This window comes from Dama dama, chromosome 20 (genome assembly GCF_033118175.1).
Source record: "Dama dama isolate Ldn47 chromosome 20, ASM3311817v1, whole genome shotgun sequence".
NCBI classification, from domain to species: domain Eukaryota; kingdom Metazoa; phylum Chordata; class Mammalia; order Artiodactyla; family Cervidae; genus Dama; species Dama dama.
The window spans coordinates 90,317,323-90,342,713 of NC_083700.1; the positions used below are offsets into that span (position 1 = coordinate 90,317,323).

At 42.0% G+C, this 25,391-nt stretch overlaps 2 protein-coding genes and 1 pseudogene across 2 annotated transcripts in view; 1 reads left to right on the forward strand and 2 right to left on the reverse strand.

Annotated features, from left to right (window-relative positions):
• The window catches only part of LOC133039986 (sterol carrier protein 2-like), a 95,101-nt pseudogene extending 85,768 nt beyond the window's left edge, over window positions 1–9,333 (reverse strand).
• On the forward strand, window positions 9,228–11,221 carry LOC133040311 (ornithine decarboxylase-like). Its single transcript, XM_061120035.1, has one exon. The coding sequence runs from the start codon at window positions 9,480–9,482 to the stop codon at window positions 10,863–10,865; it is 1,386 nt and encodes a 461-aa protein (XP_060976018.1). The 5' UTR covers window positions 9,228–9,479; the 3' UTR covers window positions 10,866–11,221.
• A 4,518-nt stretch (window positions 11,222–15,739) lies between these two features.
• The window catches only part of LOC133041340 (sterol carrier protein 2), a 106,889-nt gene continuing 97,237 nt past the window's right edge, over window positions 15,740–25,391 (reverse strand). The window contains exons 15-16 of the mRNA XM_061121867.1: window positions 19,660–19,739; window positions 15,740–16,760 (exon numbers count right to left, since the gene is read on the reverse strand). Coding sequence (XP_060977850.1) covers window positions 16,665–16,760; window positions 19,660–19,739 — 176 coding nt within the window. The 3' untranslated portion in view covers window positions 15,740–16,664. The remainder of the gene's footprint in view (window positions 16,761–19,659; window positions 19,740–25,391) is intronic.

Consider the following 25,391-nt stretch of genomic DNA (forward strand, 5'->3'; position numbering starts at 1 on the left):
AGATAAAAGGATAAAAACTGTAGTAAAACCATACAATGTAATATTATATAGCACTAAAAAGATATGAACTACCAAACTGATAGCTTAAGGTGAACGATGTCAGATTCGTGATCTCTGAAGAAGATTTAGCTTTGGGACCAGGGACCAGGCTTGATCACTCAAGAGCTTTTGTGTAGCAGAGTTTTATTCAAGTGAAAAAAGGGACAGAGAAAGCTTCTGACACAGACATCAGAAGGGGGATGGAGAGTACCCTACCTTGCTGGTGTTAGCAAGGGAGTTATATACTTTTTTTAATTGGTTATTACAATTAATGAAAAGAATGTCTCAAGGTTGCAAAAATTTTACCAGACCCATTCCCACAATTTACATTTTAGGGTAACAGGATTAGAACTTAACAGTAGAAAGATCCTACCAGACCCACTCCCATAATATACATTCTAAAATATCAGGATTAGTCAAAAGGTTTTCAGGAAGGAGAAACTGTCCTCAAGCAGGGTACAGTGTCATTATATAATCCCTAGCACAGAGTTTAAACTGAGTTGTTTGTTGTGTAATCATCAGCTTGAGGCTTAAAGAAAAAAAAAAAAAATGTTTTATGTGACTAAGACTAAGGAATACAGAGGGGGAGAAAAAGTTTGTCCTGTCCTCCTCTTTGAGAATTCCAGACTCCTATCTTCTCCTTCAGAGTCCCAGACCCCTTTCTCCTTCTCGGAGACCCCAGACTTCTTATCAACCTGCCTAGGAATTGACTCTCTCAAAACCACAGAAAAACATGGAGGAATTTTAAATGTATATTACTAAAGGAATAAGCCAATCTTTAAAAGGCTATGTACTATTTTACTCCAACTACTTGACATTCTGGAAAAGGCAAAACTATGGAGACAGTTAAAAAAAATTGTTTTGTAGTTGTCAGGGGCTGAGGGAAGGGAAGGATGAAGAGGCAGAGCACAGAGGACTTTCTGGTCAGTGAAACTACTCTGTATGAAAATATAATGTATACATGTCATCATATATTTGTCCAACTCCATAGACTATACAATATCAAGAGTGAACCCTAATGTAAACTATGGATTTTGTGTGATAATGATGTTATCAGTGCAAGTTCATTGACTGTAGCATATGTGCCACTCTGAGGCAGATAGTGGACAAGGTTGTGCCTGTTGGTGGAAGGGGGGAGGGAGGACAGAGCATGTAGGAACTCTGTACTTTATGCTCAATTTTGCTATGAACATAAAACTGCTTTGAAAAATAAAGCCCTATTTTAAGAAGAGATGGACTTCCCTGCTGGCTCAGAGGTTAAAGCATCTGCCTGCAATGCGGGAGACCCAGGTTCGATCCCTGGGAAGATACCCTTGAGAAGGAAGTGGCAACCCACTCCAGTATTCTTGCCTGGAGAAACCCATGGAGGGAGGAGCCTGATAGGCTACAATCCACGGGGTCCCAAAGAGTCGGACACGACTGAGCTAGTTCACTTTCACTTTCACTTTAAGAAGAGACAGAGACTGGGTTGAGAAGACTTGCAGGTTAGATGGTTCAGTTCAGTTCAGTTCAGTCGCTCAGTCGTGTCTGACTCTTTGTGACCCCATGAATTGCAGCACGCCAGGCCTCCCTGTCCATCACCAACTCCTGGAGTTTATTCAAACTCGTGTCCATCAAGTCGGTGATGCCATCCAGCCATCTCATCCTCTGTCATCCCCTTCTCCTCCTGCCCCCAATCCCTCCCAGCATCAGGGTCTTTTCCAATGAGTCAACTCTTCACATGAGGTGGCCAAAGTATTGGAGCTTCAGCTTCAGCATCAGTCCTTTCAATGAACACCCAGGACTGATCTCCTTTAGGATGGACTGGTTGGATCTCCTTGCAGTTCAAGGGACTCTCAAGAGTCTTCTCCAACACCACAGTTCAAAAGCATCAATTTTTCGGCACTCAGCTTTCTTTATAGTCCAACACTCACATCCATACATGACCACTGGAAAAACAAAGGTCCACTTGACTAGATGGACCTTTGTTGGCACGTTAAATGGTTAGATCATTCTAAATGCAATGTTGCAAAATGAATGAATGGAGCAAGACTAGAGGCAGTTCAGTTCAGTTGAGTCACTCAGTCGTGTGCAGCACTTTGCAACTCCATGCACTGCAGCATGCCAGGCTTCCCTGTCCATCACCAACTCCCGGAGCTTACTCAAACTCACGCATCCATCAGGTCAGTGATACCATCCAACCATCTCATCCCCTGTTGTCCCCTTCTCCTCCTGCCTTCAATCTTTCCCAGCATCAGAGTCTTTTCCAATGAGTCAGTTCTTCGCATCGGGTTGCCAAAGTGTTGGAGTTTCAGCTTCAGCATCAATCCTTCCAATGAATATTCAGGACTGATTTTCTTTAGGATAGACTGGTTGGATCTCCTTGCTATCCAAGGGACTCTCCAGAGTCTTCTCCAACACCGCAGTTCAAAAGCTCAATTCTTTAGCATTCAGCTTTCTTTATAGTCCAACTTTCACATCCATACATGACTAATGGAAAAACCAAAGTTTTCACTAGATGGACCTTTGTTGACAAAGTAATGTCTCTGCTTTTTAATATGCTGTCTAGGTTGGTCATAACTTTTCCTCCAAGGAGCAAGAATCTTTTCATTTCATGGCTGCAGTCGCCACCTGCAGTGATTTTGAAGCCCCCCAAAATAAAGTCTCTCACTATTTCCATTGTTTCCCCATCTATTTGCCATGAACTGATGGGACCAGATGCCATGATCTTGATTTTCTGAATGTTGAATTTTAAGCCAACTTTTTCACTCTCCTCTTTCACTTTCATCAAGAGGCTCTTTAGTTCTTCTTCACTTTCTGCCAGAAGGGTGGTGTCATCTGCATATCTGAGGTTATTGATATTTCTCCTGGAAATCTTGATTCTAGATTGTGCTTCATCCAGCCCAGCATTTCTCATGATGTACTCTGCACATGTTAAATAAGCAGGGTGACAATATACAGCCTTGACGTACTCCTTTCCCAATTTGGAATCAGTCTGTTGTTCCATGTCCAGTTCTAACTGTTGCTTCTTGACCTGCACACAGATTTCTCAGGAGGCAGGTAAGATGATCTGGTGTTCCCATCTCTTGAAGAATTTTCCATAGTTTGTTGTGATCTACACAATCAAAGGCTTTGGCTTTGTCATTAAAGCAGATTTAGATGTTTTTCTGGAACTCTCTTGCTTATCCGATGATCCAACGGATGTTGGCAATTTGATCTCTGGTTCCTCTGCCTTTTCTAAATCCAGCTTGTACATCTGGAAGTTCTTAGTTCATGTACTGTTGAAGCCTAGCTTGAAGGATTTTGAGCATTGCCTTGCTAGCATGTGAAATGAGCACAACTGTGTGGTAGTTTGAACATTCTTTGGCTTGCCCTTCTTTGAGATTGGAGTGAAAACTAACCTTTTCCAGTCCTGTGGCCATTGGTGAGTTTTCCAAATTTGCTGACATACTGAGTACTGCACTTTAACAGCATCACCTTTTAGGATTTGAAATAGCTCAGCTGGAATTCCATCACCTCCACTAGCATTATTGGTAGTGATGCTTCCTAAGGCCCACTTTACTTCACACTTCAGGATGTCTGGCTCTAGGTGAGTACCACACCATCGTGGTTATCTGGATCATTAAGACCTTTTTTTTAATATAAACAATATTTAATGAATTTCAAATACAAAAAATACAGACATGTTACAAAACTAAGTTAAAATAAAAGCCTATAAAAGTGTTAATCACACTCTATCATTTTAATATCATTAACAGATAAAAGTATTTGAATTAATAATGAAAAGTAAAGTAAAAAAGAAGTATTTTATTTTGGAAAGAAAAATTCTATCTCCTTTAAATAATCCTGCCTCTTTTTATAACTTTGAGGCCTTCTTTGAGGTCAAGGACTGTAAAAAACTGAGAGTGAGTTTGGTTCAAAAGAAAGCATTTGTTTTGTTTTCATTTCTTCCTTTTAGTTTCATTCCACATAAATGAAGAACCTAATGCTGTTAATTTTAATGTTGTCATGTTTCTCTTATACTTGAGTGATCCAAGGTGGTAGCTGATTGCACTTCCACAGAGGGGCCTATCCAGCAAGAATTGTAGACTCTAGGGCTTCACTTTTTGCATAAAATAAATACTGGGTCTTTGAATTTGATCTCAAAATGATTCAGGCTTCAGATTTTTCAATACTTGAAATAATAGTAGTTTACTAATGTAATTACTAATATTTCAGTATTTAGAAGTAGCTTTTTATACCAAAACATCAGAATATCAAAAACTAGTACTAGAATCACTAATACAAATGCTGGGACATTCTGATGCACCCGGAAAAGTAAATCTTTCAGTTCCATCTAAGTTATTGCGTTATTGCTATTGTTGTTCAGTCGCCAAGTCATATCCAATTCTTTGTGACCCCATGGACTGCAGCACACCAGGCTTCTTTGTCCCTCCCCATCCCCAGGAGTTTGCCCAAGTTCATGGACTTTGAACTGGTGATGCCATCCAAACTCATCCTCTGTCACCCTCTTCTCTTTCTGCCTTCAACCTTTCCCAGCATCAGGCTCTTTTCCAATGAGCCCGCTGTTCATATCAGGTGGTCAAAGTATTGGAGCTTCAGCTTCAGCATTAGTCCTTCCAAAGAGTATTCAGGGTTGATTGCTTTTAAGGTTGACTGGTCCGATCTCCTTGCTGTCCAAGGGACTCTCAAGAGTCTTCTCTAGCACCACAGTTCGAAAGCATCAGTTCTTTGGTGCTCTGCCTTCTTTACTGTCCTGCTCTCACATCCATACATGACTACTGAGAAGACCATAGCCTTGACTTCACGGACCTTTGTTGGCAAAGTGATGTTTTTGCTTTTTAACTCAATGTCTACGTTTGTCATAGCTTCCTTGCCAAGAAGCAAACATCTTCTAGTTTCATGGCTGCTGTCACCACCACTGTGATTTTAGAGCCCAAGAGGAAATCTGTCACTGCTTCCACCTTTTTCTCTTCTACTTGCCATGAAATGATGGAACCAGTTTTCATTCCAACCCCAAAGAAAGGCAATGCTAAAGAATGTTCAAACTACCACAAAGTTGCACTCATCTCACACACTAGCAAAGTAATGCTCAAAATTCTCCAAGCCAGGCTTCAGCAATATGTGAATAGAGAACTTCCAGATGTTCAAGCTGGATTTAGAAAAGGTAGGGACCATAGATCAAATTGCTACATCTGTTAGATCATAGAAAAAGCAAGAGAGTTCCAGAAAAACGTCTACTTCTGCTTTACTGACTACACCAAAGCCGTTGACTGTGTACATCACAACAAACTGTGGAAAATTCTTCAAGAGGTCAGAGAACCAGACCACCTTACCTGCCCTCTGAGAAATCTGTATGCAGGTCAAGAAGCAACAGTTAGAACTGGACATGGAACAACAGACTGGTTCTAACTTGGGAAAGGAGTATGTCAAGGCTGTATAAAGTCACTTTATTTAACTTATATGCAGAGTACACCATGTGAAATGCTGGGTTGGTTGAAACACAAGCTGGAACCAAGATCGCTGGGAGAAATATCAATAACCTCAGATACGAAGATGATACCACTCTTATGGCAGAAAGCGAAGAACTAAAGAGCCTCTTGATGAAAGTGAAAGAGGAGAGTGAAAAAGTTGGCTTAAAACTCAGCATTCAAAAAACAAAGATCATGGCATCCGGTCCCATCACTTCATGGTAAATAGATGGGGAAACAATGGAAACAGTGACAGACTTTATTTTCTTGGGCTTCAAAATCATTGCAGATGGTGACCACAGCCATGAAATTAAAAGATGGTTTTCCTTGGAAGAAGAGCTATGACCAACCTACACAGCATATAGAAAAGCAGAGACATTACTTTGCTGACAAAGGCCCATCTAGTCAAAGCTATGGTTTTTCCAATAGTCATATGTGGATGTGAGAGTTGGACCATAAAGAAAGCTGAGCACCGACGAATTGAAGCTTTTGAACTGTGGTGTTGGAGAAGACTCTTGAGAGTCCCTTGGATAGCAAGGAGATTGAACTAGTCTATCCTCAAGGAAACCAGTTCTGAGAATTTATTGGAAGGACTGATGTTGAAGCTGAAACTCCAATACCTTGGCCACCTGATGTTAAGAACTGACTCATTGGAAAAGACCCTGAGGCTGGGAAAGATTGAAGGCAGGAGTAGAAGGGGACAACAGAGGATGAGATGGTTGGGTGGTATCACCAACTCAATGGACATGAGTTTGAGTAAACTCCGGGAGTTGGTGTGGACAGGCAGGCCTGGCATGCTGCAGTCCATAGGGTCACAAAGAGTCGGACATGACTGAACGACTGAACTGAACTGAACTGAACTGATCCTGCCCTACTTTGGTCTCCAGAGAATCACGGAGGAACCTGACAGAGAAGAATAGCAGCTTCTGAGATCTCTGTACCAGTGGCTACTCTAGAGGCCAGGCTGAAGTGGAATGACAAGGCCTTGATTATTGCCTATAAACTGCATATGCTCAATGGTGGCACCATAAACTGGGGCTGACCTATATAGCTTCTTACTCCAAGGTGAGTCGAAAATACTAATCTCCTGGTTAACAAATAATGAAAATCTTCCTAAACAGGGGGTTTGGGGACTTATAGGACCTGATATGAACCAACTGCACACCAGAGTTCTTACTGCAAAGCGTAGTCTTTGTTTTCTACTCAGTAGCTTCATTTCAGACTGCTGCATGAGACTGTGAGCTCTCAGAGGCATGCACGCTGTGCACAAACAGAGGCCGGTGTGAGGAGACCAAGGAGCCACCGAGGTCCATACATTCACATGGCCCAACCCCAGAGTCCAGAGGCAGTGAAAGGCTTGGATTCTAGACTCGTCATGAGATGAACAAGCTTATGTGAGACTTTACTGGCCTCTGGTCCTGCTCCTGCAAACTGATACTCTATGCTGTTTCAGAACATCCCAACCCAGGGATCGGCTGGAAGGCATGGCTGCCTTCAGGGAGAAGCGCCTCCCCAGATTTGTTGGCGAGTGACCTCCATTTAACCTGAAGCAAGGGAGAAGCACACCTTACAGAACAGGATCCAGAAGGAAGAAGTGCAGCACCTCTGCCCTCATCACTTCACCTCTCTGGGTTCCAGTTTCCTCACAAGGACGTGATGGATAGGAAATGATTGGCATGGTGCCCAGTACTAGCGTGCTGACTATGCCACCTACTGCTCCCTTCATTACTCCTCACCCAGCCGAGCTCATCACTGGAGTCGGGTTTGCTTTGGAGCATACCTGTCTCTCCCTAACAGAACAATAAACTAAGGATAAAACAGGCCCCTCTGGGCCTTATAGCACTGGCACTCAAGTCTGATCGCTGCGTCTCGGTCATTAGGTGCTCACCAGAGATGGCAACAGGGTGTAAGAAGCACCCCACAATAGCCGTTTCTTCCTCAGGACAGTAGAGATAATAAGGAAACCCTGGTTGTGGTTGAACAGACTCAGCTCTCTGCCAGTTACTCACTGTTTGCCTCAGCCTCCTCAACTACAATGAACCTGTTGTGAGGACTAAAAAATAATAATAATAAAATACCTGATGTTCCATAAACATGAGTTATTATTAAAGTACAGTGTTAAGAACCAGATGAAATCACTGCTGTGAAAAACCTTTTGTAAACTGTAGGGTGGCAGGCAAATCTTTGATGGTGCATTAAATAGCTTTCAGAAGCCCTGAGAAGGGAACAATTAACTCAGATGGATAATGTGGAGGGTTAAGAAATGGACAGGTAACACTGGCTGAAGGATCAATCGGCACTGGAAGCAAAGAAGAGGAAGCCTGAAGTGAACAGCCTGAGCAAAAGTGAGCATGATGACGACACCTAGAAAGAAAGTGGGGCTAATATGCACATCAGCAGCCCCCTTCCGGTACCAAGGCAGGACAAGACACAGTCATGCTGTCACTCTTATTTTTGGCTGCATCGGGTCTTGGTTGGGGCACGAAGGATCTTCATTGTTGTGGCACACAGGTTCTGGAGTGGGCAGGCTTAAGTAGTTTCAGCGTGAGGGCTTAGTTGCTCTGCAGCATGTGGGATCTTGGTTCCCTGACCAGAAATTGAATCCACGTCCCCTGCATTGCAAGGCAGATTCTTAACCACAGGACCATCATGGACGTCCCCATGTGGTCACTCTAACTGACTTGAGCTTCCTAAGTCTATGCCCGGCCAGGCTCAGGAGTCACCAAGCCATGGGCATGGACACAGACCAGTAACATTGTCTACCCGCCTAAATACAAATGTGCCCCATAGTTGTGCTCATTTCCTGGGAGAGGAACACAGAAGAGCCCTAATCTTAGGAATCAGCACCAACCGCATAAGCAGTTATCTACTTAGGACAGTAACCACCTTGCTGAACTTCTTTCCCTCATCTGTTAAATGAGGAGAATTAAAAAACCCAGACAAACCTTTTAGCCAACCCAAGGGAACGGCTACCCACTCCACTATTCTGGCCTGGAAAATTCCAAGGGGATTCTATACAGTCCATGGGGTTACAAAGAGTTGGACAGGATGGAATGACTCAAAGAAAAAAAATAGCATTCCAGAGTCTGGTTAGCTAACAACACAAAAATCTAGTCATCATAATGCAGAATCTGTGAGACCCCTCAACCTGTTTTCCTGCAACTAGACGATCCCATCTCGGGGTGATGGGAGACAGTAACACCCGAAATGTGTTGCTTACATCCAGTCTCCTCTGTGGCTTCCCTGGTGGCTCAGACGGTAAAGAAAAAAAAAAAAAAATCTACCTGCAATGTGGGAGACCTGGGTCAGTCTATCCCTGGGTCAAGAAGATACCCTGGGTCAGTTCCCCCTCAGCCTCCGCCGCCGCCGCCCCTCTGCCAGCGCTCCGGCGCCCCCTCGGGCCGGCGGTCCTCCGCGGGAGGGAGCGAGGCGGCCGGCGGCCGGCGGGGCGGCCGGCGGGGGCGGCGGGGCGGCCGGCGGGTCCTGCAGCGCTCGGCGGGGCGGCCGGCGGGGCGGCCGGCGGGTCCTGCAGCGCTCGGCGGGGCGGCCGGCGGGGCGGCCGGCGGGTCCTGCAGCGCTCGGCGGGGCGGCCGGCGGGGCGGCCGGCGGGTCCTGCAGCGCTCGGCGGGGCGGCCGGCGGGTCCTGCAGCGCTCGGCGGGGCGGCCGGCGGGTCCTGCAGCGCTCGGCGGGGCGGCCGGCGGGTCCTGCAGCGCTCGGCGGGGCGGCCGGCGGGGCGGCCGGCGGGTCCTGCAGCGCTCGGCGGCGGCGTGTTGTCTCCACGGGGTCGGCCCCCCGCGCCCCTGCGCTCTGAGGTGGACAGCAGATTGTGTGTTTATCAAACATTTCCACTGCTGCACAGAGAGCACACACATCTTCAGTGGACTTGGAATTCCTGGAAAATTGCCTTTGTGAAAAGTGGGCATAATCCCTTTAAATTCCATCTGTTAAGTTTTCTATTTTGTTGTGTCTCAAAAAGACATCAAGAAACCATGAACAGCTTTAGTAATGAAGAGTTTGACTGCCATTTCTTGGATGAAGGCTTTACTGCCAAGGACATTCTGGACCAAAAAATTAATGAAGTTTCTTCTTCTGATGATAAGGATGCCTTCTATGTTGCGGACCTGGGAGACATTCTGAAGAAACATCTGAGATGGTTGAAAGCGCTTCCTCGGGTCACCCCCTTTTATGCAGTCAAATGCAATGATAGCAGAACCATAGTGAAGACACTCGCTGCCATTGGGACAGGATTTGACTGTGCCAGCAAGACTGAAATACAATTGGTGCAGAGTCTTGGGGTGCCCCCAGAGAGGATTATCTATGCAAATCCGTGTAAACAAGTGTCTCAGATTAAGTACGCTGCCAATAACGGAGTCCAGATGATGACTTTTGATAGTGAAGTCGAGCTGATGAAAGTTGCCAGGGCACATCCAAAGGCCAAGTTGGTTTTGCGTATTGCCATTGATGATTCCAAAGCAGTCTGTCGCCTCAGTGTCAAAGTTGGTGCCACACTTAAAACCAGCAGGCTTCTTTTGGAACGGGCGAAAGAGCTAGATATTGATGTAATTGGTGTCAGCTTCCACGTGGGAAGTGGCTGTACTGATCCTGAGACCTTTGTGCAGGCCATCTCTGATGCCCGCTGTGTCTTTGACATGGGCGCTGAGGTTGGTTTCAACATGTATCTGCTTGATATTGGTGGTGGCTTTCCTGGATCCGAGGATGTAAAGCTTAAATTTGAAGAGATCACCAGTGTAATCAACCCAGCATTGGACAAGTATTTTCCATCATACTCTGGAGTGAGAATCATAGCTGAGCCAGGCAGATACTATGTTGCATCAGCTTTCATACTCGCAGTTAATATTATTGCCAAAAAACTTGTATTAAAGGAACAGACGGGCTCTGATGATGAAGAGGAGTCAAGTGAACGGACATTTATGTATTATGTGAACGATGGAGTATATGGATCATTCAACTGCATCCTTTACGATCACGCACACGTGAAGCCTCTTCTGCAGAAGAGACCCAAACCAGACGAGAAGTATTATTCATCCAGCATCTGGGGACCCACCTGTGATGGCCTGGACTGCATTGTTGAGCGCTGTAACCTGCCCGAGATGCATGTGGGCGATTGGATGCTCTTTGAGAACATGGGTGCTTACACTGTCGCTGCTGCTTCTACTTTCAATGGATTCCAGAGACCCACCATCTACTACGTGATGTCAGGGCCAACGTGGCAACTGATGCAGCAGATCTGGACCCAGGACTTCCCGCCCGGAGTGGAGGAGCCAGACGTCGGTCCCCTGCCCGTGTCCTGTGCCCAGGAGAGCGGCATGAAGAGGCACTCGGCAGCCTGCGCTTCCACACGTATTAACGTGTAGATACCACTCTTATAGCTGTTAACTGCGAGTTTAGCTTGATTTAAGGGTTTGGGGGGGACCATTTAACTTAATTACTGCTAGTTCTGAGATGTCTATGTGAGTAGGGTTGGCACAGGTGCACCAATGTGGAAGACTGGGAGATGGGGTCACACTTATCTGTGTTCCTATGGAAACTATTTGAATATTTGTTTTATATGGGTTTTTATTCACTTTTCAAACATGCTACTAAAGGCTTCAACTGCTGAGCAAGCGTTTGTGGCTTGTGTATCAGCAGGATGGGCCAGAAGCTTAGTGTTGTGACCGGTTTTAACAAAAAGGAATAAAGGATCTTGACATAACTTGGCAAAAAAAAAAAAAAAAAAGATACCCTGAAGGAGGGCATGAACCCACTCCAGTATTCTTGCCTGGAGAATCCCATGGACAGAAGAGCCTGGCAGGCTACAATCCATAGGGTTGCACAGAGTCGGACACAACTGAAGCGACTTACCACACACACAGTTAATTCCATAATCTCATTGTGACTGCTGTCACTGCAGAAAACCCTGCTTCACAAAGACAAGACATTGGAAATGCAAGCAGGCTTTTCAGTGCTTTTGTGGCTATCTCAGGATATTGTGCCTTGACTTTAACCCAGGAAGTATGGAGATTTGAAGTTATCTCAAATATACTTTATGGCCACCATTATTTTCGATCTCAACCAGTTGATCCTCTTTTAGCACAGACAAAGTCAATTAACCTGGCTTATTCACAAATGGGCCACAGATACATTCCTTCCCAGTTTGAGGGTGTTTTGTGGTTGTGAAGTCATGCTCAAACTCTCCTGAAAGCTGAGATTGGTGATCATGCACCAGCTGGGAGAAAGACAGCCCTAGCTCAGTCTCTTTCAAAATCTCTCCTAATGTTTTAAACATGTCAAAAACCCCAATGTTCACTCATTGCCACTATAATTTTAGTTTTGGCTTTGAATGCAGCCACTTTATTTGCTGACTTGAACACAACTGTTGTTCTCCCCTGAAGTGACAGATACAGTTTGTTAAGCAGGTTGAATATGTCACACAAGTAAGTAAGTTTTGCAACCCATTCTGGGTCACCAAAATGTGCTGCCAGTGGTGACTATTTCTCTGAGAAAGAAATCTCTGGAGTGGCTCTTGTTTGTTGTTGTTGTTGTTGTTTTTAATTGTAGGCTAATTACTTTACAATATCTAGCCATAGAAAAATGGTACAGATGAACATATTTGCAGGGCAGGAATAGAGACACAGATGTAGAGAACAGACATGTGGACAGAGGGGCAAAGGAGAGGGTGGGACTAGCATATATACACTACCATGTGTAACAGACAGCTACTGGGAAGATGCTGGGTAGCACAGGGAGCTCAGCTCGATGTTCAGTGATGACCTAGAGCGGTGGGAGTGCAGTGGGAGGGAGGCTCACAAGGGAGGGGATACGTGTATACTCACAGTTGATTCATGTTGTGCTACAGCAGAAACTAACACAACATTGTAAGGTAATTATAATTCAATTTTTAAAAAAACTCTGGCCAGTGATCTACCTTTAGAAAGCCATCTCACTTTCGTGTATAAGAAAAGACATGTGTGCTCTGCGTCAATCTCCTCATAGACCTGCATGAGTAGACGTGAGTTAAAGGCACGTACTTCACTGTGGTTTATAATTTTAATCACATCCTGCAAAATGTTAAGTTCAGGTGACATTTTTTGCCTAGCCAGCATTTCGCTATGGATGACCCAGTGCATAGCCTCACACTCAGAATCAACCTCTTTGACCCGAGCAGAGAAACCAGAAAGCTGTCCAGTCTCAGCAGACACTCCATCCATGCATATACTGACATAAAATGACCAACTTAGTTTTCCTTATATATAATCAAAGACTTGAATAGCTCTGCAGCTGCAGTGTTGGTTGGCAACAAGAATGCACATAACATATCCTCATGCATATCCTCCTGAAAAAATTATAGCACAAAAACAAGAATCGTTGCCTTGTTGTCAGCATCGGTGGACTCATCAACCTGGACTGCATACCATGGTGACTCATTAATCCTAACAATTGTGCCTCAATATCTTCTGTTATTTCATCAAGTCGTCTGGTTACAGTGCTAGCCCAAAGAGGAATACATGCCACCTTTTGAACTGCAGTCTCTCGTAAAAGTTCACGACAAATGTCCATAGCAGCAGGCAGGATCAACTCTTCACCAATAGTAAAGAGCATCTTAGTTTTAGCAATGCAGTTAGCCACTAAAAATGATGCTCTCAGGGCAGACACATTTGATGAAGTGGTGGCCTTCAATAATTGCTTCAGTTCTTCATGTTCACATTTTTTTCTTTTGAAAAACTCCAAAGGCTTGTGTTTTAATGCAGGGTGGTTGGTCTTTATGTGGTGAAGCAGTTTTAAAGTTTCATGGCTTCATTGGACAGCCAGTCACCACATATTAAACAGAGTGGGTTTGGAGAATGTGAATCACCTCTGCAATGAACCCATCATTTAAGTAGGACTCTTGGTATTTTCTTTTTCTTGGCAATCTTAAGAGTCTTCTGCTGTCTCATCATTGGGTTTTTCCCTGTTTTCAAAGAAGCTCTGCAGCAAGGTTTGTTGTTCATTTTGACTAGGGTTAAGCATGTGGACTTACCAAAACTGTGACTGAGACAAGTGAGCAGTGCAGGAAAAGACGCATGGATGGAAGCAGTAAATAAAATAATGGGCAGGGCCACACATGGACTAAAATAAGTGTTAGATTCTGACTGAAAGCCTGCCACTAGATGCAGCTTGTCACTTGTCACTCACTGATAGGATTTTGATGAGTCTGCAAGCAATTGATTTTGGTCTCTGTGCAGTCAAACTAACAATAATCTGTATTTGCAGCCACTTACCAGGGCTAGCCTCATCACCACAACACCACCTCAGATCATTAGATTCTCCTAAAGATTAGATTCTCCTAAAGAGCATGCAACCAAGGTCCCTCACATGCGCAGTTCACAATAGGGTTTGCGTTCCTATGACAATCTAATGCTGCTGCTGATTTAACAGGAGGAGCAGCTCAGGCAGTAATGTGAGCAATGGGGAGCAGCTGTAAATAAAGATGATGCTTTGTTCACCGGCTGCTCACCTCCTGTTGTGTGGCTCAGTTCCTAACAGGCCACAGATAGAAACCAGTCCATGGCCTGGGGGTTGGTGAACCCAACCTTACAATAATAAACAAATGCCAATATAACTGGCTCCTGTTTATCTATTCAACTTCATCCTGGGCCTTTAGTTCCAGGTCATTATATTCCATTCACACTGGCCCTCTTGCAATTTGTAGAACAAGCCAGGCATCTTTCCTTTCCTGAATGATTCTTTGCATGGTTCATTCCTCAAACTGTAGATCTCAGCTTAAATATTACCTCCTCAGAGATGTCTCCCTCAACCACTGTATCAAAAGAGGCCCCTCACTATGACTCTCCATCACAGCACCCTGACCATCCCCCATATGGCATATCAGTCTGTAATAATGATTCTTTGACTGATGTCTCTCCCACTAGGCTGTAAGCACTATTAGGTGAGGAGCTCACTGCTATCTCCAGTGCCTAGCATTACCCTCAATATGGTACCCTATAGACAGTAGGCACACAAGATATATTTGTTCAGTGAATCAACAAATGAGAAAAGACTCAAAAAATAGAACATTAAAAAAAAACAAAACCCTACAGACATCGTATCACACATCACAGAGACAAAAGGCGGGGAGAATAAGGGAACTCACATTTCAGTACGGGGAACTAAGAATGACTAGGATGTACACCTAACACTAACTTAGGTATTTTACATATGTTCTCTTTCTAGAGTCTCAATAATCGTAGGAGGTCAATATTAATATCTCCACTTTATAAATCAGGTAACTGAAGCTCAATCCGCTCAAGTAGCGAAACACGTAACAGCATCAGTTTTACCACAGATTTGTTAACCTCTTTCCTCCAAACCATGATGCTTCCCTAGAAATTAAACTGCTGCTATATTTTTTATCATAAAGTACTTCTCTATTATACATATAAATTGTATTTACACATGAATCTATCTATCTCTACCCCAAGAACCTGTTGTTGTTGTTTTTTTTTTTTTTTCAGGTTCATTCTAAAGGCTATAACAAATATCTCCTGCTACCTGGAATAAGTGAAGACAGAACACAGCAGCAAATCCAAACTACAAAGAAGTCACACATTTCGTTGGAACAATTTTCTTGAAGCCTTTATTTCTTCAGAGAGTAAAAAAGTAACCATGATTAGGAAGTAAGTCTGTGTTCTGAATTCATTTTGGGGACCTGAGGTCAACTTATACTGGCTTATTTACCACCTTTCCCTAGCCCCAAACACTGTTCTGCTGGTCGCAGAACATGCAAAGTTAAATGGTCTAGGGGGATCGGATCCACAGTCCTGATTTCATTATTAGAGACTCCAAGTATTTAAACAAACAAATGAAACCACCTGGCTTTTTACCTCCAACCACCTTTGGGTGAAGTAACCATCTTAACAGAAGAAAGGTGGGGTCTGGATGTCTCCCAAAGGTTGTACTAAGAGACTAACAAGATTATCAGAGCAGAAGGAGCCTTAGAGACCATCTTAAATTCTCTCTTTTAACAGTTTAGGAAAAAGGTTCAGACAGTTACTTATTTGCCTAAGAGAAACAAGACTCCTAACTTCTAGTCAAGTGCTCTTTCCACCACAACACAGCACCTCCCTAATCAAGAACTAGTGGCTGATTATGCCAAAGTACCAGTAGACAGTAGTCTAGGTAACACAGATTGTAAATCTCAAATTTTTATCTTACTCTCCATCATTTGGAAAACTTTGAACAAAAATAATATACACAGTAAAAACAAAGGCAATGAGGAAGAGCTAGTTTAATTTTGATATTAAATATTCTTCCAAAAACATTATTTTACCCCACATTTTACTGAGTTATTAGAAATGACATTAGCATTAGAAAAACTAGGAAGATAAATGTGGTTAAACTAACATACGAAAAAGGAAAATTATAATTAAGAATGTTACAAATTTAAATTAATACAAGATTATAATTTGAAAACTGTGCATCTCAAAGCAAACTCCATTCACTGAATTACTTTCAAAACAGCATTTTGTGACTCTTACACACTGATTTTTTCAAGAACAAATCTCATTTAAAAATATTTTTATTTTAAAAAATAGGCCTGGGTTCAGTGGTAGATTTTTACTCCCAAGGTTTGATCACATTTCTTTGATTTGGGAAGAAAATGCCACTTTGATGGCATGAAATTCAAATTTTTAAAGTTTATTTTTTTTAAAACAAAAATCCCAGTACAGAATTTTAAAAATTATCACTGGGAAATATATTAATGTCATTAAATGCACAACATTAATTACTGGTCAGCTAATAATGGTATTCTGTTTCTTCCCTCATTTTCCCAAGGAAAACTGGAAATTTCAGCAGCATAATCTTCAAGTATACATTATTAGCAAAATGAGAGCTTCTGTTTACATACTTTTTGTATTTTGCTATTTCTAACTTTATTCTAAAACTCAATTTTACCCCCAAACCATAATTACCACATTAACTCTGTAATGCACAGTTGTTTGCAACTCAGCAAAGCAGTAGTAAACCATCAGGTTCTATTCACCCAGTGCTTAGAAAAAACAGAATTGATCACACCCATTTAAAAACAAATCTCATGCTATTTCCCAATGTATAGCTTCAATCTAAGTTCTGACAATGAAATATATGGATATATATCTATATATCTCATCTTGATCTTCAAAGGAGGCAAAGGGAGTTCACAGCTTAGCTTTGCCAGGCTGAAGTTGGAGATTTTGTAATTTCATAGCCAGACCCATGTTGCCGTTGATTTTCAATTTGCCTTGAAAGAAGGCCTGTGAGGAAGAAAAAATAACATTTATTATTTGCTTTTTTTGTTTTGAGATCACTGAAATTTCTAGATTATCCATAGGGTCACAAAGAATTGGACATGACTGAAATGCCTTAGCACACATGCACTAAACTATCCAGCCCCAAGATGATTTATTTATCCAGGTCTCAAACTTTCTTCAAAATATGAAACTTGGCTTTCCATAATAGATTTAGCACCTGATTCATCACAAGGATGAATTTGTAAAAGTCATGCTTTACACAGAGCAGTCAAAAGGAACACTTTTCCAAAACCTGTTCTCTTAGAAATTGAGTCTGCCATTACCTGTCTTCCTCAAAGGAGGTACATTTTCCACATATTAGGCAGAGTGGGCTCATGCTAGACTGATTTTATTTAAAAACATTACACGTTCAGTGGGTCTGCCAGCAGGGAGGAAAAGCACATGTGTAACATACTTAGAAACTTGGGATTTGATTACAGATGCATCTATGCAATGAAACGTCACCATTTTTCTCCCTTTTTTGTATTCCCTACAGAGGGAGGCAGAGCAGCTTGCTGAGACTGAGGCACCTCTGTGAATCTTTGGCTCAATAAGGAGACTCAAACCAGTCCCAAGTGCAGAGATACAACTTCTTCCATTTAACAACTGCCTGGGAGGATTTTCCTGCTGGTCCAGTGGTTAAAAATCTGCCTTCCAATGCAGGGAACATGAGTTTGAACCCTGGTCCAGGTAGATTCCACATGCTGCAGGGCAAATTTAAGTCTATGCACCACAACTACTAAAGCCTGTGCACTCTAGAGAAGATATGAACATTAGCACATTAACGCAAAGGTCTCCCACATTTATCTTTAATTCCTCTGCGTGCTAACAGGTGTTCAGGAAAAGTAAGCTGACACTTCACTCTCCAAATGGGTGGTAAACAGATAAACTGAGAGAACAAAGGCAGTGGAGTGTGAAGCCTGACCATGCTACCAAGTGAGTGTATGGAGTGCACAGTGGCTGGGCTGCAGTGGGTGGGAAGGGGGACATGCCAGCTCTGACACTGGTGGCCTCTGTTCTTTCCAGATTTTGAAGAGGGTGCAGTGGGTGGAAATGTCAGTGTCAATGTGTGTATTCAGTTGAAACGTCATAGATGTAAGTCTCTCACTTGTCAATCCATCAGCTGAAATGTGCTTAGTTGCTTAGAATAACCATTTTTAAAAGGAGTACAAGTAGGAGTCAGATTTAGTTGTTTTATCTAATCTTTCAAATTAGGAGGGTACCACAGGAACAAGACCTGAAACAAATCAGGCTGAGTCAACAACAAAAAAAATAAAGTTATAATGGAAGCAGCATCCTAGTTTCCTTTGTACTATCTACGGATAACATATATCAAGTTTACTCAACATTGTGCAACTAAAGGGTATAAGAAGACCCCAGACAACTGGAGGCCTGAAAAATCTATACAAGGCATAAATACATTTTAGAGAAATACAAATGGTGGTGCTAGTGGTGAAGAACACGCCTGCCAAAGCCAAAGACATAGACGCAGGTTCAATCCCTGGATCAGGAAGACCCTGGAGGAGGACATGGCAACCCACTCCAGTATTCTTGCCTGGAGAATCTCATGGACAGAGGAGCCCAGCGGGCTACAGTTCACAGGGTCACAAAGGCTTGGACACGACTGATACAACTTAGCATGCATGCACACCAGGCACCATGTTAAGTTCTAAAGACACAAGGATGAACAAGATGTGGTTTGTTTCCTTGAGACAAACACAATCTAAATCTAATGGGGAAGAGACAGGCACATTATGACTAGCATAATGAAACAAGTGCTAGGCTAGCAGTCCAGCAAGTGGCCCAGAAGAGGGACTGGCTATAGCTCCCCAACAATGTGGTAGGAGGTCTTTAAACATAACATCTAAATTCATGTTGTTTTGTTATATTAATATTTATTTATTTGGCTATGTCGGTTCTCACTTGCAGCATAAGGGACCTTTAGTTGCAGAATGTGAACTCTTGGTTGTAGCATGTGGCATCTAGTTCCCCGACCAGGGATCGAACACAAGCCCCATGAATTAGGAGTGCAGAGTCTTAACCACTGGACCACCAGGGAAGTCCCTAAGTTCATTTTGAAAGACAAGGAGTTTGTCAAGGAAGTCACAGCTCAGACAAAAAAAAAAAAAAAGAGCACAGGCAAAGATACGAAAATAGAAGGTCTTGCCTTTGTGACCACCGGCCCCTCCTTCTATCTGAATGACTCCTATTCTCCACCTGTACACTGCTGATTCCTGATCACTCCCAGGACAAAGCCAAGTGTTGTTTTCTCTGTGAAGCCTTCTCTGACAGCCCAGGAAGATATGGCTTCTCTTCTTCCACCCTCCCCAACCACAAGCCAGACAGGGCACCATGGCTATTTGGCTCACTTATTCTTCTGCAAACCTGTCTTGTACCAAATTGTGGATGCCCTGAACAAGTGAACTCTTTCTTATTCATCTGGACATTTCTAGCACACAAGGCAGTGGCTGGCACGTGGTTAGATCCACAACTGTTTGTCATTCACTAAGTGGACATTTGGGGAACACTGAGTTTTGTGGGTTTGACCTCTTTAGATTTTATGGGATGAGGCTGAGACAGGTGATGAAGTCAAATGGGCTGAAACCCACCTGTGTGTGTATTTGTGCTTAGTCGCTCAGTCATGTCCGACTTTTTGCAACCTCATGAACTGTAGCTAGCCAGGCTCCTCTGTCCATGGGGGTTCTCCAAGCAAGAATATTAGAGTGCCCTCCTCCAGGGGATCTTCCCAGCCCAGGCATCAAACCCAGGTCTCCTGTATTGCAGGTGGATTCTTTACCAACTGAGCCATCAGGGAAAAACCAAAACACACCTAATACAAGGATATAAGCACCATCATACATACCGTCTGAGGATTCATTTTACCAGTCATCAAAGCCAGTAAGTCCGAGTCAGCCATTGTGATTGTGCAGTCAGCCTTCTTATCTAAAACAGACATTCAGAAAGAAAGAGTGTTCAGTTTCATGTGTACATTTTAGTCAAAAGTCACTGACTGCAACAGAATCACACCCAGTGTTAGTGTGGGCACATGGGCATTCACATACACTCTACAGCAGCCTGGTAAAATGTGGCATAAATCACAAGCAATCTTGATATTTAGCAAGAGGGAATACATTAAATAATGATGGTATATTCATATAGTGGGGTACAATGCAGCCATTAGATGATGAGGATCTACATTTCACTGACCTGAAAAGATACTCATATTATACTGTTCATGATACTGTTACACAAGCCAGTTACAAAACGAACTATAAGCATGAACCCACGTTTTGCTTAGAAACAGATATTCAATTATATATGTACAGGAAAAACATCTGTAAACTTGGAGACCAATATAATAATAGTAGCTACTGTGGCACACAGACTCTAAGGTGACCCCTGTGATCGTTGCCTTCCAGTTTTCATTCATGCCTTCGTATAATCCCCTACCCTCGAGTATGGTCAGGACCTGTGACTTGCTTCTAGCCTGCAGAATGTGAGAAAGGTGATGGTCTGTCATTCTTGTGTTGTATTACATTATATAAGACTCTCTCTTGCTGGCCAACTTTGTCTCACTCTCCTGCTGGCCTTGAATAAGCTAGCTGCTATCTTGTGAACTACATACTGCACAGGGAGAGAGCCACATGGCAGGGTACTGGCCTTTAGGAACTGAGGGTAGACTCTGGTCTATAACCAGTAAAAAAAAAAAAAAAAACAACCTGATGCTATCATTCTTACAGTTGCAAGGAAGTTACTTCTGCAGCAACATGATTGAGCTTGTATTTAAATCCCTTCTCCAGCCAAGTCTCCAGATGACAACCCAGCCCTGGACAACACGCTGACTGCAGCCTGCAAGACCTTATGCAGAGGACCCAGCTAAGCTGTCCTCAGCCAACTTACCCATGGAAGCTATGAAGTAATAAATGTGTGTGTTGTTTTAAACCACTAAGTTTGTGGTCATTTGTCACACAGTAATAGCAGATGCATGCCTAGCGATATCTGGGCTTAACAAAATTTTTCTGCAAAGGATCAGACATTACATATTTTAGGCTTTGTGAGCCATTAGGTCTCTACTGCAACGCACCTACAGCACAACCCTGCCCCTACTGCACCAGAGCAGCCACAGATGATACATAAACAAGTGCATGCAGCTGGATTCCAACAAAACTAGTTTCAAAACAGTAGCAGACCAAGAGGGAGAAGATATTTGTAACTCATATATCTAACAAAGAACTTGTAGCCAGAAAATATAAAAAAACACTCCTATCACTCAATTAGAAAAGGGTGGATAGACCAACACAAAAATGGGTAAATAAACAGGCACATATAAAAGATCTCCAAATGGCCAAAGATACCACATGAAACAGTGCTCAATTCCACTAGTCATCAGGAAAATGCAAATCAAAAGTATAGATCAGATACTACAACATACCTACTACAATGAATAGCTTCAAAAATACCCAGTGCTGGTGAGGGTGAACAGCTAAAAGGTCAATATAATGCTAGAGGGACTGTAAAATGTTACAGTCACTTTAGAAAACAGCCTGGAAGTTTCTTAGAAAGCTAAAAACACATATGTCATATAACCTAGTAATCCCACTCTTAAGTGTTCACTCAAGAGAAATGAAAACATAAATCCACATAAAAACCTGTATATGAATGTTCATAATGACTTTATTCAAACTGCCAAAACCTGGATAAAAGACAAATATACATTAGCCAGTGACTGGATAAACTACTCAGCAACAAAAAAGGAACAAACTACTGACAGTACATGAAAGAAGTGGGCTCAAAAAGCTGCAGGCTATCATGATTCCATCTGCAGCTTATGACGTTCTGAAAAAAGTGAAACCACAGGGACAGAAATCAGATCAGGGGTTGCCAGGGCCTGAGCATGAGAGAAGGGGATTGACTACAAAAGAGACGAGGACATTTTTTTGAAATATTCTGTATCTTGATTTTTGGTAGTGGGATACAACTATAGGCATTTGTCTAAATTCATAGAATTGTAATCTAAAAAAGGTAGATTTTATTGTACATAAATTATACCTTAAAGAACTTGACTTTTAAAAAAAAAAACTAAATTACCAAAGTACTGTCAAAAATGTGGAGCAAATAAAACTCTCATATAACACTGAAGAGTAATAGAGCAGAGAATTAAAACAGTATGTCCACAAGGAAACTTGGCTATATGGTAGCTCATGAGTTAATATTTCTATTCCTGGTTATTTGCCAAATGGAGATAAGTATGTATGTCTACTAAAAGACACACATGAGAATGTCTGTAATGGCTTTATTCACTAACACCCCAAAATGGAAACATGTAAAGATATATCAACCATGAACTGAATAAATAAATTCTGATGCATTCACATAGTAAAAATGAACTAACACTACATGCAATAATATAATGAATCTTACAATAATGAAAGAAGCCACAAGTCAAACAGTAAATATTGTATGGCTCCATCTATATGAATTTCCAAAATAAATAAAATTCAACTTATTGTGATAGAACTTGGAATAGTGGTTCCTTTGGGGAATGATCAGAGATGGGAGGTGATATGCGGGAGGTTTCTAGAGTGCTGGCAACATTCTACATCTTGAGCTGGGAGATGTATTCATATGTTAACATTTATTTGCCTGTACACTCAGATTTATGCCCTTCTTTATGGACTAGACATCAAAAAAATTTTACACAATACAAAAAAATCAGGTGGCGGGATGAATTTGGCCCACAGGCCATCATTTGTCAACTCTTGATATATATAGATGGTAAGATTATAGGAGAGTAATTTTTTCATTTTATTTCTCTATTTTTCATACTTGATTATGTATTACTTATATAAAAACAAAGTTTTTAAAATAATAATTTTAATACTATAATCAAAGTATAATGGCAAAAAGGCCATATCACAAAGACTCTAAATTCTTCTTGCAAAATCAGCCATGTCTACTTTGGACAAATGAGAGGTTTCAAGTGCCAAAGGAAAAATCCACCAAGAAATTAAAATTTTCAGCAGTCAGTGTTTTAGGTAATCAGTATAACAACAGTACTCTAATAGCACTACAACTGATAACAGTAATAATATCAAATTATGGCCCACCAGTTAGCTAATCTTTGCCTTAATTAAAAAAAAAAATAGCAGTTGCTATCGTCTGAATGTCTGTATCCCCCCAAAACTCATATGCTGAAATCCTAATGCTTGATGCTATAGTATTAGTATGGAAGGCCTTCCGGGGTCATGACAGTAGAGCCCTTATGAACGGGATTTATGCCTTATTAAGAGGCTTCAGAGAGACCCTGAGCCCTTTGACGATGTGAGCCCACAGTAAGAAAGCACTGGCTATGAACCAGGAAGAGGGGCCTCACTAAATGTGATCATAGCAATGTCCTGATCTTGGACTTCCAGTCACCAGAACTATGACAGATAAATTCCTGTTGTTTATGCGCCACCCAAGCTGTGGTATGCTCGATAAAGCAGCTCAAACGGACTAGGATGGGGATAAACTATTAAAGCATATGATGCCCATATTATTAACTAAAACAATATTGGAAATTAAAAATTTTTCTATGTCTTAGAATGCAGGGGTAACCCTTAAAAGGACTGTGATTTAACAGCCATTCCATCTTTGCCTGTAACAAAATTTTCTCATTACATGAAAAAAGGTCTTAAGTCTTAAAAATTATGGTATTTATGGGGGGAGGGGTGGGATGGGTTGAGAGATTGGGATTAACATATACACATTACTATGTATAAAACAGATAACTAATGAGAATCTACTGCAGCACAGAGACCTCTACTCTGTGCCCTGTGGCGACCTAAATGGATGGAAATCCAAAAAAGAAGGGATGTATGTATACGTATAGGGCTTCCCTGGTGGCTCAGATGGTAAAGAATCTGCCTGCAATGTGGGACGCCCGAGTTCAACTCCTGGGTTGGGAAGATCCCCTGGAGAAGGGAATGGCAACCCACTCTAGTATTCTTGCCTGGAGAACTCCATGGACAGAGGAGTCTGGTAGGCTACATGGTCCATGGGGTCACAGAGTTAGATACAACTGAGCAACTAACACTGACATGTTTACATAAGGCTGATTCACTTTGCTACAGAGCAGAAACTGACGGTAGCGTAAAATAAGTACACTCCAATAATAACAATAAGCCTTAATACCAGGTAGAGTAATTCTTCCCACTTTATTGTTTTTTTGTAATGATTTTTAAGCTATCCTAGGGCCTATGATTTTCCATATAAATTTTTAAATAAGCTTGTCTATCACTAAGAAAAGTCTTGCTGGAATTTTGGTACAAATTGTATTTAGTCCATAGATGAATTTGAGAAGTGACACCTTTATTCAACTGAGTCTTCCAATCTAAGAATATGTTATTTCCCTCCATTCAGTTAGGTTTTCTTTGATTTCCTTTGTTAATGTCTTGTAATTTTCAGCATATAGATTCTGTACATGTTTTTTAAGTGTAAATCTAAGTATTTAACTTTTGTAGAAAACTAATAATATTAATACTGTTGTGTTTTAAAAAACATTAAGGTATTTACAATTTAGAAAATCCAATTCTCTTGTAGATATATAACATCAAAGAGCAGGGAGAAAAAAAGCAAATTGAGAAAGCTGGACTTGATTTATAGCTGGATTAGATCCTAATATTCCAAGAAAGGACTCCTAGTGACTTTAGGAAATAAAGTGCTGCTGCTGCTGTTACTATGCCAGCACTCACTGAGCTCTCTCTATGCTGAGAGCTTCGGATACCTGGACTTTATTTGATCTCAATAACCCTACGAGTATTGATAGAACTCCTCTTCCTTCACAGTTCAGGTACCATCAATTTCACCCCAAACACTCCTGGTGACTACCACCTAACAAACACTTTTAACACTGCAAACACTCAAGCTATCCTTTTTGCTTACTTGGATGGTGGTATCATCCATTCTCTTAATTGCGCTCTCTGCCTCTGATTTCTTCCTTGCTAATTCATCATGTCTACTGCAGTAGCTTTATCCTCTAAAACACAGCTCTTGACTTTCATTTTTTTCAAAAAAGCTAGTGTCCCTCGACCACCTCTCTCAATTGCACCAGGTTCTCTTCAAAGAGAGAAACATAACATACAATATAGCTACCATTTACTGAGTGCTTACTAAGCATCACTCATTCATTCTGCTGTTCATTTTTATTATCTATTTTATTGAAGGCCTACCAGGTATCAGATATTATTCTAGGCACTGTGAATGCAGCAGTGAACCTAAGAAGCAAAAGCTTTGCCTCCATGCAGCTTACAACTCAAGTGGGGGATAGATAATAAGCAAATAAATAAGATACAGTATATCAGATGGAGGTAAGTGCTATAAAGAAAAGTAAGGCAGAAAAGGACAATAGGGAATGGTAATGAGGTGTGATTTAGAAGTGTGGCTGGGGAAACACTCACTGAGAAGGTGACATTTGGGCAAAAATCCAAAGCAAATGCAAGGACCAGCCATGAGGATATCTGAGGGATGATGATCCCAGGCAGTAGAAAGTTCCGGAACTGGGAATACCTTACATTCAAGCCACAGCAAGGAAGCCACTATGACTGCAGCAAAGTG

Coding starts and splice junctions, on each gene's coding strand:
- LOC133040311 (XM_061120035.1), top strand. CDS start 9,480: ATGAACAGCTTTAGTAATGAAGAGTTTGACTGCCATTTCTTGGATGAA.